General features: G+C 38.4%; 1 protein-coding gene across 1 annotated transcript; it reads right to left on the bottom strand.

Annotated features, from left to right (window-relative positions):
* Positions 1-1,203: 1,203 nt before the first annotated feature.
* On the bottom strand, positions 1,204-10,573 carry LOC146325359 (uncharacterized). The gene is made up of 8 exons (XM_084721309.1): positions 10,109-10,573; positions 7,328-7,366; positions 6,934-7,242; positions 5,409-5,717; positions 3,587-3,901; positions 3,354-3,503; positions 3,199-3,271; positions 1,204-2,070 (listed from the first exon to the last, which is right to left on the bottom strand). The coding sequence occupies exons 1-7, from the start codon at positions 10,137-10,139 to the stop codon at positions 3,228-3,230; spliced, it is 1,197 nt and encodes a 398-aa protein (XP_084577435.1). The 5' UTR covers positions 10,140-10,573; the 3' UTR covers positions 1,204-2,070; positions 3,199-3,227.
* Between the last annotated feature and the right edge of the window lie 5,939 nt (positions 10,574-16,512).

Here is a 16,512-nt window from a genome sequence, read left to right on the forward strand (position 1 = left end):
ATAAGTCATCAGACATCACAAACCTACCTGCATGGGTCGCCGTGGTACCACAACAGGCGTCACTAATTATGTTTGTCAGTGACACGGCTTTGCAAAGCAGAAGCATGAGAAATGGAGATCCAAACCAAAAAAAGGATACACTGGACTCTTTTCCACCAAATAAGCTCTGGTTCTTGAAGCAGTTGCATTTGAGATTTCTTGGAACCTTGGTGCTACCTAGTGAACTAGTCTGTGTTTCCACCTGTTTTGAGTGGAACGATTGGAATCGAGAATGTCGTCAACTTCCCGAGGCAAACCTTTTTTTTCTGGTTCCAGCTGCCAAACAATGCTTCAGGTTCAGATCCAGCTTATTTTTGGTGGAAATGCTTGGAGCAGTGCAAAATAAGGTGCTTGAACAGGACCAGGGACGGATCCATGTTGGTGGAAAAGGCCTGTTTTGACTCCGATTTGAGCATCTAGGCTGAAACACATCTGTAGCAATCCAATTTAAAACCACCTCCAATTGTTGCTTGGATCCAATTTGCATTTTTTCTTTTCTTTTTTTTTCTTTTTTGCTGTCCAGACTGAGAATCTGAACAAGAACCAAGTTATTTTTCTTCACACTAAAAAGATAATGAACAAAAAGTGTCAATATCTCAAAAACCAACCAAACTTGTATCACATTGTGAATTACACAATCTGCTGTTCAGTATTAAAGATACTGCGGCACATCTATTTAGCATCCCAAAATGGTTCTTTTTCAGTGTTGTAGTGCTTGGTTTTAGGGGTGTCTAACAATCTATGATTCTCTGTATATGTATATATGATATGAAGAAGATACACCAAATGTTTGTGTTTAGATAATGTTGGGGTACAACAATGCTTCCTTTTATCAGAAATAATTATATTAAAGTACAGTTGGGACAGTTTTCAGACCAACTGTAATGCAAGTGCCTCATTGTTTTTCAGGTATAATTTGGATATAGTTCTAAATGTTTTGTCAGTGTTGGGGAAAACTTCTATGTCGGTAAAAATTCAAAATTGCACTGTTTATACGAGCTGTAATGCCATGTTTATGCTTTGTTTCATTAGACTCAATTCAGAGATATCACACTTTTGTACTACATAATCCAACTTTTACATCTAGTAGAGTTTGATGTTGTGATTTGTTCTGAATTGCTGTTTCATAAATCAAAACTATAAAAGAGCTTGTATATGTAAACATTTGAAGCTTCAAGTATTTTATTCAGGAGCAAAAATAAATTGAAATGTTTAAATAACCAAGGGTATAAAAACAAATGAATCATTTTGCATTATGTTAAAGCTTTTTCCTCATCTCTTGTTTGATCTGATGCCATAAATCAACCTACAGTACATGCAGTAGAATGAGGTTGCCAAACAAAACTAATTGAGCCCTTAAGCTCTGACAACAGCAGCATTTTAATCAACTACAGCTTCTATTTACACAGTTTTTAGTGCAATAATGTACATATTGTAAATTATGTAAGATGCATAGTAGGGTTAGACTTAAAATAAAAAAAAAATCTTCTAATCCTTTAAGGATCATTGATCTGTAGAAGCGAGTACTTAATAAGCTAGTGGAGCCTGTCATTAGTGCTACCTGATAATAAATATAAAATAATGTTTTTAAACTGCATATACACAGAAATCTGAGGAACACAATCACAGTTTCCCCAGTTTATCTTTCAGTAGCAGGTTTCCACTCGGTACATCTTGGGTCAGGCAGTAGCCAAGTCAGAGTGAGCCTAAAATCAAGCTTGAAACAATACTGTCTTTGAACTGGAGTTCTTCCTGTGTCAGTCCTCTGTGGCTGTTAGCTTACATCTCACCATAACAGAAGCGTTATCAAATCCATTGTTTCCCAGCAGCAACACTAGCCCGAAGTTTGGTATGAGAAAGTACAGCAGTGCAGTCTTAGATAGGTCTGTGTTAGACTTCAGTCCAAACTGAACTGGTCCAGGTGGTGCTTCTTCCAGAAGGTGTGACCCACCCTGGCGTTTGGTTCTGTGTTACGTCCCCCTGTCGACTGAATCCACGATGGACACGATGGAGTGTGAGCCCTCTGACTGTCTGTTTAGGAAAGAGGAAACACAACATCACCTTAGCTCACCTTCACCTTAATTCACTAGTGTTGCACACTTAAGAGTATGGGCACAAACAATAAAATACATTACAGTGCCTCCAAGAAGTACTCATCCCTGCTTGGACGTTTCTTCCATGTTTAAACCTACTTTGATTCAATGTTGTGAAAGAAATAAAGTGGATTCTTTTACTCCGATAAACAAAAAAACAATAAAATACGTTTACATAAGTAGGGTTGTTTAGGGGGAGATAGCATGTCAACAGTATATGCCACATAGAAGTGGTAAGTGATATTATCATCTAAAAGCTGAGAACAGCACTTTCTAGTCATGGATCTGTAATACACTTTTTTCTTTAGGTGCCTATTAAAATTTTGAAAGTTTATAGTGTATACAGGCTTGGAAAATTATGATTTAACTATATAATGGCCATTCCCAAACTATCATGTCTTAAGAGTTGATGCAGCAGTTTTTGTGTTGATACCACTTTACACAAATTTGGTGCACAACTGAACTATTTTCGATCACTTCAGAATTGATTTAAAAAAAAAAAAAAACTGTCAAAAAACCCTACAAAATGAAGAAAACAAGAGGTCATGGAAGACCAAAGAAAATCTATTCTGTGATCTGTTATCAAAAACTTTTAGCATTTTTTGGCGATTGGAAAATGAGCACTTCTATTGTCAATAAAGCTAGTAAAGCCACACAACCTCTGAAGTCTCCAGGTCTCTAGTGGTTGTGAAGTTTCATGAGGCTGTGATTATCTTAGATAATAAGTTGACAATAGGTCAAGTGAGGTCAAATTTTAAAAATTTGGTCTTACTACAATGAAGTGGCTACTATGGGAACTAACATCATCACAAATGAATACAATTGGGCTCAATGAAGAGTTTCAGCTTTGTAGTTATAGCAAATTCATGCAATTCCAGTACTGTTCAGGGACACGTGTATACAGAAATGCTTAAACAGAATCGAAGAAAACAACATACTGCATGCAAAACAACTGCATGATTTTGGTCAAAAACTGCATGGGATAAGCATAAAGTGAGCATGTCTGTAAAGAGGCAATTTATTCTTACTTTGGACCTTTGTGTGTAAGAATCATGAGCTTCCTTACCTTTAGTTTTCTGCTGCCTGCACACTCCGTCATAGCTTGTTAATTGATAAGGCAACATAAGTGTTGTCCACACCTGTAGACAGAAGCATACCTGTTACTCTGAGTAGACATTACAGGATGTTTTATAGAGGCCTCTGGTGTAAAAATGAACTTACAGGTTCTGGTCTCTCGCTCCAGTTCAGTGGGCTTCTTCTCTTTGTTACACAGTACCTTGGCCACGATGATTATAATGATGACAGCTACAACAAATGTCAGGCCAGACACAAGCCAGCTGATCACCATTGGGCTCAGTACTGGATCTGGGTCTGAGGGTCAGAGGAGTCATCTGTAAGTCACATAAAGCATGGAGTTGCATAGATGGAATTTCATATAATATTATCAGCTTCACCTCTGATGGCTATGGGCAGGGGCTGGCTTTCTCTGGAGACAAAGGTGCGTCCACCCAGCTGGACCCGGTACAGGCAGTAGTAGTAGCCCTCATTGGAGCTCTGTGCGTTGGGGAAGGTGAATGTGACAGAGGGGGTGAGGGCGGGCAGGGACTGCCGCACTGTGCCGTTGGAGCGGATCAGACGCAGCTGGAAGGAACCCCCGGGGTATTGCTGCGTGGTGGAGCAGGTGATGTTAAAACTGTGGCCTTTAAGGACGGAACCAGCCGGGGCCTCAGTGGACGTGTTGTACCAGTGGTACGGAGTCAGGAGCTCCACTGTGATCAGTCAAAGTGGAATTAAAATTGTTATTATACACTTATAGTTTGGAAAAGCCTCTCTAGAAGACTTTTACTGTGAACCGAACTTGGGCCTGAGATGTAAAGAGTACAATTTTCTTTCTACCCTCAAAACAATACACTTGAGGAAATCATCTTGGGCTTTGGGAAACACTGGTCAACATTTTTCAGACAAAATAACTATTTGATTTATCAAGAAAATAATCAAGAGATTAATTGACAATGGAAGAAAAGAAAGTCAAGAGTAAATATGTAAAAAAAAAAAAAACATAACCTCAGCTCAAAACATCCGCTTAACAAGCTTTTCGGAGCTTTTACTGCATCTCACGGTCTTCGTGAGCAAATGGGGCTGGCTAAATGTGTGTATACAGAAGAGACATTTAAGATACATTTTTCAGTTGTCAGTCTCACATGCATCTGACAGAGCAGATACACTTCCATTTTAATCAGTCCAGATGTTTACAAGGGCTGCGTAACAGTGCATTTTTCTCTTGCACTATACATTTGTTAACATGTCTCAAAGCATACATACACAAGCTTAAATGATTTTGTGAAATTTCATACTGAAGACCTCTCAACAAATGGCATTATGTTCTTTGTGATGCCAGTGTTTTCACTGATTCAATACAAACGTATTTTGCTGCTGCAACTGCATCTGACAGACTGTGGTTGATGCTAGAAAGTATTTACCATAACCTTTTCAAGGCGCAGTAATGAAACAGTTCATTAATTAAAATTTTAAACAGTAATACTAGATTCACAAGTCAGTCTGTACATGCTTTGGTCAATAGAGACTGGTGACAATCTCCCTGCTTTTGTTTCCAAAACTGGGTGGAAACTATGTTTTCTGCAGAACCAATCCAATGTCTTTAGGGCAGCCCTTCATATTGGGACGGTGACATGGCAAAGTCATACTCCTACCACTGAGGAGAACCTTGTGTCTGCTAAGGTATGTCCTTGAAAAAATGTAAGAGGCGTAGGTTTTATTTTCTGTTCACACTACCATCATCTTGCTAATTGTTTCATCCCTAACAAATAATTGTGATTGCGTGTTGGACTCTGAGCACTACCTAAACATGTGTGACCTACACACATTCCTGTCTGAACAGACTAAAGCTGCTGCTGCTCTGCCAACGTGCTGCTCACACAACGCCTCCCACATAGATAGGCTGACTATTACTGTCTTTGACTGAAGAAGACCTTGAAATGTGTTTGAAGGTTCAGAAAAGCTAGTAAATGGATTTCTGTGCTTATTTACACACTATTCACATTGGTTAACAATGAACTCCCATACTCAAAACCAAAATTGTTAGTGTATTGTTAGTTAGGAGTACAGAAGAAGTGTGAAAATAAAATAAAATCTGATTGAAGACAAGGGACCTATAAGAACCCACAGGTTACAGGCAGATAATTAAATAATAATGTAGATTGCACAACAAAATTGGTGCAACAGCAATATGTATAAGGAAAAGCAACTATGACTCACCAACAGTGATGTTGATGGAGTTGCTGGGTGGAGAGCTGAGCAGCTGGGAAGGGAAGCCGCCCTTGATCCTGTACCCACAACTGTAGCTGCCCTGGTGGGAAGTCTCTATGTCAGACAGCGTCAACTCCACTCGGGTCTGGGCCTGGTCCGCCCTCTGCGTGACCAGCGGCGTGGACACTCCATGTTTGTACAGGTGGAAGTCACTGAGGTGGTGACCCAGCAGAACACTGCAGCCGAAGCGAACAGACTCCCCGGGAGAGAACACAGTGTGAGGCGACAGGAGGGTGAGGGTGGGCATTAAAAGGGTACCTGTGAGTAAAGACACAATCATAAAATGATGTCCTGAAATCATAAAATGAGAATGATTTGATGAACCACACTCTTGAGCTTATCAATTTGTATGTTGACATGTAGCTTGAATGTAGCTCGTAGCAAATGAACCCTTCACATAATCCACTTAAGATTTCCTGTCTTGCAGTGATGGTAGGACTAGTCATCATTCATTTAAAAATCTGATACGTTTTCAACTAATGTTATAGGGCTTCTGGGAAACTGAATGGATCAACAGTCAGGTGTATAGATAAATTCTGGTCAAATCTGACTCATAACACCTGGACCTGGTGCATGTTTCACGTTAACCAACTTAAACTGACCTTTTGCTGGTATCACCTGTAGTTCTATGGCAGATGAAATACACATAGACAATATAACATATGTAAGAAAAAATCAAAGTGAATAACTTGTGATTATTTCCTATTCAATATTGAAGCTTTCTGCACCCTGCATATAGAGCTGAATTAAACAGTGACTTGTAAGTATAACATTATTTGGCATGTCTTACTAAGTGGCACTATCCGCAGTACTAAAAGCAGTGTTGGGGGATTTGGTTCTGGCATGTTAAATTAGACTTTAATCTTTTTGTTTTACTACATATGATCACATCTCCTATGTGTCTGCATAAGGAAAGGACAAAGAAATGATCTCAACATCATAGTTTTGGTGCTACCGGAGTGCACAACAACACTCCGGAGTTCTAGGTTTTTTTTCTCCAAGTAAGGAAACATTTGCTGTTAATTATATTATGTGTTTGGTTTTTTTTAAAGCACTTAAAGATCAAATCATTACTAAAACACATGGCCCCAGTCAGACAGAGTGCAGTTTTGGCTGTGAGAGGTATATTTTCCCAGTTGTTCTCTATAGTTGCCTAATATTCTCAACATGATGAAACTTTTCATAATGTCAGTCTAACATTTGATATATAGTTGACGAATGTATGAAAATTTGCCACTCTAACGGTCTAGAATAGATTATTATATCTGGGATATACAAGTTACTCTGGGTCAAGTATTAAAAGTTTAGTGTTTACATGTATAAACTGAAAGATTTAATATTTGGTTATCCTGAAAAATGTAACCACATATATGTTTTACTGGTCAATAACCAGAATAGCCTCTGTGAATCAACCTAGCAGAAAATCACTCAGTCAACCCTCTGGCACTGCTCCTGTGTAGAGGAGGAGTCTCACCTGAGCATTTCACCCCTGCATCATTCTCATGGGTGCAGTAGGAGTTACTGAAGAGTACCACACCACAGCGAGTCAAACTGGACTCATGTCCAGAGCACTGCACATGCCGCAGCCAGATCTCTCCCCTGCCTGGACCGAACACGGCACCAAGAAGGGCAGACTCAGCTAAGCCACATCCCAGCTCCAGACACACCACGTCAGCCTCCCGAAGGTCCCAGCCATGATCACAAACTGTCCCCCACTGGTTATGGCGGAGCACCTCAACTCTGCCAGAACACTTGTTCTCCCCATCCACTAGTCTGACCCCACCTGTGGATTAGAAACAAAATTATTTAAAGACAGAAAGTGTCAGAACGGCCGTGGATGCCAGACATTTGCATCAATCCAGGCTTACCAAAAGCAGCAACTCCATCCCACAGAGCACCTAACAGGCCTGTGAGGAAATTACAAACATGGAATTATTATCAGAAAAATCTAGATTCATTTTCATGTTGTTTATTTTATATGACTCCTGACCATGATCACAACGTCTGCAGCACAAACAGAACATACAATTGTAGCAAAACAATAGCACAAAGGACAGATATTCTTCTAACAGGCAACTAGCTCACAAATAAGGTTTAGCTTATCTGACCATAATAACAAATTTAATTTAAACCTAGATGTACGGTTTACATGATACCTTTCTCTAAAATCATTATGCTTATAAGGACAGTTCACCCAAAAATGAAAATTCAGTCATTGTCTACTCACCCTCATGGCGATTGAGGGTTGGGTTTATTTTGTTAGTCCGTAAAACACTGCCAGAGTTTCACAGAAAAACAGCGCTGCAGAATCTCCCAGACAATGTAAGTGAATGGTGACCAGTTTTCAAACATAAAAACAACTAGAAAGAAACCATAAAATACCTTCACACTGCTCGTCTGGCATGATCCAAGTCTCCTAAAGTTCCAACATGCCATTTGCACACCATCACAACACAGACACCCAGTTCAGACAGTGTGCATGTGCACATGAATGTGGCTCCAAGCGAAGGGTCTACAGTGAAGATTCAGGCTAAGGACATGGTGTAAATTACATTTTTTAGTCAACATCGCACATTGAGGATTTAGGAGACTTGGATTGCACCAAACGAGCAGTATGGAGGCGTTTTCTGTTTTTATTACACATGACAAGTGGTAACCACTCACTTCCAGCTGTTTTTTGTGGACTACAAAACTAAACCGAACCCTAAATCAGCATGAGGCTGAGGAGAAAATGACTGAATTATCTTCTTTTTTGGTTGAACTATCCCTTTAAATTCTTAGATTCAGACAAAACATGATACTTGTCTCCCAAATGATTGTCATGGCAAAGACTGCAAGTCCTCTTATTTCTATCCAGTCCCTTATGTTTTCCAGTGTCAGAGTAAATAACACTTCAGTGTTAAGTGTTATTTACTCTAAAATTACAGACAGCCTCTCTGCACTTTTGGTTTTCATACAACAGACACTTTTCCAGTTTAAGCTCTTGTTTAAATTATACATAAACACCACATGATCTCATACTTCTGAGCTCACTTTTGCACGAACTGATCTTTCAGCATCTTTCAACAGTTAGTTTCAACCAGATGATGTTGTAACACTTTTAAATGTGCCAGAGGTATGACAGACCACAGTCATCCAGTATCTGCTTAACCTGCAAGACCCATGGCAATGCATATCCACTTGTGTTATGCAGGCTGAGCAGACAGTTGTACATTATTCAGCTGAGGTTAGTTTCTTTAGCTTCCATCAGTCTATCTGCATTAGCTAGTAATTATTTCAAATTCATTGGTTCAAATGCACCAAAACATTGGGAGCAGCAGCTATTTAGAATATTAGGTTCACCTAACACCAGCCAAACTACTGCAATTAAATACATCAGTCCTGCAATCAATGCCTCCTTTATCAGGGTGCTCAGAGGTGTTGATCCCTCTTTATTGATCATTTTGGAGGCTGTAGTTAGTGATCCTGCTGGATTGTTTTGCATTACACTGAGAGATGTTTCTAATATGATAATTGATGATGATGATGATGTTGATGATGATGAGGGTTTTAACAACGTTTCATGATGCTGCCTAACTGTAACTAACTATTTTGTTTATGATAACCTCTCTGCTATGTTGTTGCTGTGTTTATATTAATGTTTTAATATTTATATTTTTGAAGTTGATCTTGAAATTGATGTCCCAGAATTAAGCACATGGTTGTATGGTCAATGCGGGACTACTGTAGTTTTCCCGAGCCTTCAACATCCAGTGCTGACCGTCCTCTCCCACCTTTGATGTCCTACCCCTTGTAGGCTTCATGTAGTCGTTTATGCAGGTTTTCTGTGGTGCCCTTCAGGGACAAATAAAGGCTAAAGTGAAGTTAAGTAATACCTTGTTCAACCCATTTAATTATAACATGAGGTTGAACTAAGTGCAATAACTCTCAGTGTAATACAATACAAGTGAACAGCAACACTGCAAGTAACATTTATTTTCATTGCTGATTAATTTGTCAGTTATTTTCGTGAATAATTTGTTAATTTTTTGGTCTGTAAAATGTCAGGAAATGTGTCCACAAGCCAAAGATAGTCAGTTTACTGTCATAGCGCTGTAGAGAAACCAGAAAATATTAACATTTGACAGGCTGGAATCAGAGACTTTTGACCTCTTTTTCTTAGAAAGTGACTCAAACCCATTATTAAATTTGATGATTAATTTAACAGATGACAGCTAATCAATTCATCGCTGCAACTCTATTGAACCACTAACTGCAGCCTCTAAAACAACAATAAATTTGAATCAGCTTATCTCAAAAACAAAACACTGAACATTATAGCCTTTAAGAGGATACAACCTGTTATACAAGACCAATTTAATTTGATCTTGGTTATATTAAGGAAGTTATATTACAATAGTGGTAGTAGTAGTAATAGTTATTCAAAGATACACGATGTAAGTATAATAGCATAGCACCTTTTCTCTTCAATGCAGTAACCATTGCAGTTAAGTGCTAACTAAAGGTCAAATAATTGCTGGTAAAGTTATCCTGTTGCATAATCACACGAACCATCATAAGCCACCTCGCTGGTGCTGATGCTTCAGAGCTAGTCCACCTAGCTGGCAAACAAGCTTAGCTAACCGTGAATAGCTGCCGGGCTTAGTTACCTGTTAAAAGGATCTGGAGGAATCTCAGCATCGTTCCCCTCACCCTTCCATCACACGGCCGGGGGGGAAGACTGCCGTTGTCCTGGTGACGGTGCTGACTGCCGCTGAAAGCTAGTAACTACACGGGACATTAGCTTAACTGGCTTCGTGTGCTACAAAGGCTAACTAAAGTAACCTAACAAGCTAACGGCTAAGCAACTTTGACCAACGGAAACTTACGGTGTACGTCGGTAAAATACATTATCGAGAACTGAGCAATGCTCGGGTTAATTAAGCGAGAAGTCAAATTTTATCCAGTTAAAAATAAGGCCGCTGTTGAGTCCGCAGACTGTCACAAAAGCATGATGTCCATGACTGGTCGGGATAACGTTAGGAAAGGTACATGCCGTCAGGCCGCCATACTCACGTCAACAGTCAGCGAGTTATCCCGGCTGTACTGAGCTGTTCTCCCTGCGGCAGACAGAGGTCACCACAAGCCGCACAGCAGCATTTAAACCCATTAGCTTTCTCTTAATGGAGGGTCACTACTCCAGACAGCGAAAAAGGCGTAGCTTAGCTACAAATCCTGGGTCCTACCGTCCGACAGAATCAGCGTGAGAGTATAAAATTATACACGATTTACCCAACAAACCGACCTTCAATAGAAACACAGACATTGTCCAAATTAAAGGAACAGTCCACCAGATTTACACATGAAGATCAGTCATGGCCGGTGCTTCTCATGAATGTGATAACAGTTATAAATGTTTTATGTGGCTGGATGAACTTCTCATCCAGTGAAAATGTTTTAGATACGTCCTGAAGGAGTTTTATCCCAAAAATCTGCAATCACATATACATATTTTGGAAAATGAAATAATTGCAGTACCCCCCCAAATATTACCTTTATTTTTAAATTTAAGGCACAAATTCCCCCCCCCCCCTTTTTTTTTAAGGGCCAGTGTGTAAGATTACCTGACATTTTCTGGCAGAATACAGCAGACATGTAAAATAATATGTTTGTTTTCATTAATGTATAGTCACCTGAAAATAAGAATTGTTGTGTCATTGTGTGGTTTATATCTACAGAGGGTGTGGGTCCTCTTCTATGGAGGTTGCCATGTTGAATTGCCAGAACAGACTGTGGTAATGTTTTCCTTCTAATTGGTAAAGGTTAATTTAGTATTAAAACCTCGTGCCATTCATTTTTATTTTAACTATCCAGAGAATACAAAAAATATTGGAGAAGCAAATTATATGGTACAAGTGTAATGACCAGTAGAAGGAGCTATTACTGAAACCCCACAAGCTACAGTGTATAGGGTCACAGAAATAATTATAGAAAATCCATTTTAATGAAATGTTGTAAAGAATGGTGCCGCTGTGCCATTTATATCTATATCTTATATGTTGTGATGAATTTACACTGTAGTTATTTTTAAAGTAATGGATATCTATTCCATTATAACTTGACAAGCATGAGCTACATAATTCAGCCTGCATGTCCTGCAGTTACTATGACAAACATCCAGATAATTGCCCAGTATCATACTTACCCTGTAATAATAGAATAGGTAGCCAGTAGTTAAAACAATTACAGTCTGAACTTCTTCTTTTATTCTAGTTGATTATGTCTACATGACTGGGAACTGAACATTTCTAAACAATAAAACTGAACTGAAAGCAACCCTACTCTGGAAACTAAGTGAAACTAAACTGAATTGAAAACAAAAATTAAAAACAAATTAATATTTTAAAAAATAAATAATTAAAAATAGTACTCTGGTGCTTTAGAGCTTTGGTGGGTATGAGGTTACAAAACTTTAAAAAATGTTATCAAAATCTCATATTTTTGCCCTTAAATTAATGTGTATTGGATGAGATTCAGTATTACATATTATATGCTGCTGTATGAAAAATAATCTTAATTCCAACAATAATAGTATAACAACTGTAATATTTTGGGGGAAAGAACACACAAGCACATAAATGTAGAGGCTTTCTTTCAAGCAGTTCTCTGTTTTCTAGCATTTAAAAATTATTTAAACTTTTTTTTCTCAATCTTTAAAACACCAAATAGAAATGCCTTAAGACTATCTGATTTACCTGAATTATGTTTTATTATCCCCTTGGAGTTAATTTATTTACTTTTCATTATGATAATTCTTTTTCTTTATTTAGTATTTTTATTGGGGTTGGTTTTGTTTGTTTGTTTGGATTTGTGCTGCTTGGATTTATGGTTAGATGTGTTTAAAATGATACTGCCTATTTTTTATTTTTAAGATGTCGAATGAAGGGTGGAAAAACGGCACAGTGTAATTGAAAATATTTAGACAGTGTTTTAGAGCTATCCAGTGGCCAAACACATGCAGTACAGCTCCCGGCACACTTCCGGTCCTCCAGTCAACAACCAGCACCCTATAGTAAGATATATATAGGCCTATTATACAGCGCTGACCCACCTTTTAATCCAACCCTGCCCCATTCAACATACTGCAGCGATAACCCTCTCCCACAAGTCGCAGAGCAGCATTTAAACTCCTTAACTTTCTCTTTGTGGAGGCTTACTAGATACTCTGGACAGCAGGATGTAGTAACAAATCCTGGGTCCTACTGTCTTACACAGTCAGTGTGAAAGTATAAAATTATACACACCATTTATCCAACAATCCAACCTTCAAACACAGACGTTACCTTAAGTCCACCAAATTTACACACCAAGATCAGTTTACTTGTCATGGTTGGTGGTTTTCACTCTGTAAAAATGTCTTCTAGAGCTGGAGGAGTTTTTAATACTAAAATGGGAAAGCACATATACGTATTTTGGAAAATGCAATAATTGCAGTTTTCTAATGTACCTCAGCTAAAATGACACAATTTCATGTTGTTGTTGTTTTTAATGTGACCTTTATCTTGCAATTTAGGCTATATCTGTTGAGATACAATGCCCATGTACACTGCAACAAGAATGATGTAAAATTTTCAGTAACTAAAAATTAAAACACTTTTTTAATCACAAAAATTAAATTTGGCAGATGCCTGCCGGCCGAGCTGAAGTGGTTTTGTACAAGGTACCTATAGGTACTTCATACAAGCCCCAAGGATAGGTCATATATTTAACAAGATTTCAACATATTTAATAGACTATCTCGACAACTTGCTGTTATTAATTATAATAATAAGCCACTGTGAGACAAGTTGAGCTGTCAGGTAGCAGAATTGCTTCTCATGGCTGATACTGATAAGATAACCAATAATGTTGCATTTTTGTATTTTACAGATTTATATTTTTATCCGTATAAGCGTCATTCCTAGCACTGAGTGCCATTTGAGTCTCCATGCCATAATGTGGTATATTTTGTGCAAAAGTGGGCTAATATTTATTTTTAATATCTCATCTCACATGGTTAACTCCCCTCTACCATAAACCACAACCATATATACACAGGATAAATTAATTTAAAATAATGAATCTGATTTTAATTGCAAGTAGGGTGTCCTGGCATGTCCCCACTCATGTTTGCTCAAATTAATTTACAATTATAAGTAATAAAAATCAAATAAAGTCTTTTTTTCATTAATTATGTATAGCCTCATTTATAACGGTTCCCAACCAATGTTTTTTTTTTGTTGTCAAAACATTTTTAATGTTTAAATTCGTAAAAATAAGTTGTGTCCCTGAGTCGACTGTCCACCCTGTTACCCCACCCCCGCCACCCCCTGACCATTCATCTAGTCACATGACTCACAGAAAGTAGCAGACATTCTTGAAGGAAAAACATTTACATGAAGCAGAATCAGTATCACTCTTTAATTAATCAATTTTTCCAGTGTTTTAGAATGGTTCACTGATGTGGTAAAACATAACATGTCCACTGTTGCCCTTGTTTATATTATAAACTGATATTTTTTGTAATTTTAAAAAATATTGTTAGTAAATACATTAAAAATCCTTCTCTGTGGTCACCATGTGCTAGCTTCTTGTTCATCACAGGACTAATAATGTCTGATGTTAGCTTAAAATGTTACTGTCCGCCCTGTTACTGTTTTGCATGGTAACAGGGTGGATGATTTATGTATTTGTTTGTGCTTTTAAAAAAGATTGATGGTGTTGTCTGCTGCAGAAAAAAGGCCTGAGGTCATCACAAAAGAAAACACTGGGCAGTGGTGCGTTGTCAGTTGTGATGGTGAGCCACACCCAGGTATCATCCTGGAGGTTGAAGAGGATGTTAAGGTGAAATGCATGCATAAGGATGGGACCAACAAGTTTTTCTGGCCAAGTCCACCAGAGGACATTAGCTGGTACAGGAATGACCAGATTGTGTGCCTAATGAGAAAGCCAATCACAGTATTGCTCAGGGAAAGTCCGCCATTGATGTGAAAGCTTGTATTGTCTTAACCTTTTTTGGGATCTGTGGCGACCAGCTTCAGCACCTGGTCCTCAGGCTTCACGGCTGCTAGCAAGAGAAAAAAACAAGTCACACACACAGATATATTGTCAGACACACCGATAAATGGAGCAAACTAGCGCACTAACACAGGCAAACACACAAAAGTGAGGAATTTAGTCGCTCTTGCAATAAAATAACTCGGAGAAAAGCAGGTGGCCAACGACACAAACCCATATAAAGTATTCTCATCATTTTGTGACACTTACCCCTCAGTGTGTACGATTTACTGGAATTTATTGATAGAATATGGCAGAAATTGAAGATAATATTCATATGTATGTTTTCATTAATGTATAATTTCCTGAGAATGAGGTTAATATCTACAGAGGGTGTGGCTCCTCTTTTATGAGGCTGTCATGTTGCATTGTCATGTTTCCACAGTAGCCCAGAACAGACTTTATTTGATATTAAAGCTTTGTGCCATTCATTTTTATTTGAACTATCAATACAAGTTACAAACAAATTATAAAAAGTTGAATGACCAGTAGAGGGAGCTATTACTGAAACCCCACAAGCTACAGTCCTAACCTGACAGTGTTAGGCCACAGAAACAATGGCAGAGTAAAATCCATTTGAATGGAGAGTTCAGTAGATAATGGTGTCAAATTCCTAGATTTTTTAAATATGGAGGCGCCTTAAAAACAGCTGAAAGCTGATCTCCACAATAGCAGTTGCCTCGCTGGGCTTAAAAGAAGGCCTCTGAGAGGTCAGTGTGCTTTCCAGCAGGACCAGCCCTTTTTCTACATGAGCAATATCCTAATGGGTTGCAAGACTTCACTTCTCTTTTTCTTGAACTGTAGAAACTACTGACCGAAATTACCTGTATCTCTCAATCAACTCTGTAAAAAACAAAAGGGAGAGTAGGGTTATTAAAGGAACAGTATAAAAGGAAAGAATAAATAGACACTACATAGCTACAAAAGAAAAAATACATATTATGAATTATATTTAAAATACACCCAAATGATTGAATGAAACAAATAAGTACACACTTCCCACAAAAAGTATATGCTTTAAAAAAGACACCCTGTGAATTATTGCAAAATAAGCTATTTCACTATGAACGGTTGCACAAAAACAGTGGACTGGAGAAAGACTCAGTATGACAGAGATAAAGAGAGAGTCCCAGAGAGTCAGAGATAAGGTGAGACAGTTGAACAGAGTCACAGTCTGTAATCTGTGTGAATGATGTGTAGTAGGACTGCAACTAACAATTATTTTCATTATCAATTAATCTGCTGCTCAGATTCCCAGAATCCAAAGTAACATCTTCAAAATGGCTTCAACAGTCAAAAACCCCTCTGGCCTCCAGTGTGTCCCTCCAGTGGACAAAGTTGTGAGACAGGCAGTCTGGTAACAGGCAACTGTTTGCCTGTGTGATTTCTGTATCTGTGTGTTCCTCTCGGCTTTCGGTCACATAACCCTTTTAAGTCAGGTCCTGTGCCATTTAACAGAGCTTTTTCACAGCAGCCATACTGATATGAAGTAATCAGGTAAACACAGATGTTACCAGTGATATTCATGAAGGTCCCATTCACTTTGGTATAGCACAGTCTTTGAGCCAACATGCACAATAGCAGCAGCCTGCCTCTGTTTGACCTGAATGAAAGGAACCTTGATTAGTATCACTGGCACCACCTGTGTTTACTGGACTATTTCATGTCGAAGTGGCCGCCATGACAAAGATCTATCTTTACCTCAACACCCTTATGACGGATTGGTTCAGCCATGTAATATTAAAGAGTGTGTTGGATTTTTCTCTTTTTTCCCCTCCTTTAGTTTGTGTAATTAAATTACCACACAGCAGATCTGAAGCCAGTTGATATTCAAGCACAGAAAAACTGTATACAATACCACTTTCTCATCGGTCGCTCTTTAAAAAGGGTTTATGAGCTGATTTACTTGTGATTAATAAATCATTTACTAATGCTTTAATGTCAGTCAGAATAGGTTCACATTTTCAAGTCTCAATAT

This window comes from Lutjanus erythropterus, chromosome 6 (genome assembly GCF_056507025.1).
Source record: "Lutjanus erythropterus isolate fLutEry1 chromosome 6, fLutEry1.hap2, whole genome shotgun sequence".
Taxonomy (NCBI): Eukaryota; Metazoa; Chordata; class Actinopteri; order Lutjaniformes; family Lutjanidae; genus Lutjanus; species Lutjanus erythropterus.

Excerpts from the sequence above, each read along its gene's own strand:
- LOC146325359 (XM_084721309.1), bottom strand. The coding sequence starts at position 10,139 with ATGCTGAGATTCCTCCAGATCCTTTTAACAG. Across the intron at positions 7,243-7,327 it reads GGATGGAGTTGCTGCTTTTG|GTGGGGTCAGACTAGTGGAT; the intron begins GTAAGCCTGGAT and ends TCTAATCCACAG. Across the intron at positions 5,718-6,933 it reads TGCAGGGGTGAAATGCTCAG|GTACCCTTTTAATGCCCACC; the intron begins GTGAGACTCCTC and ends CTTTACTCACAG.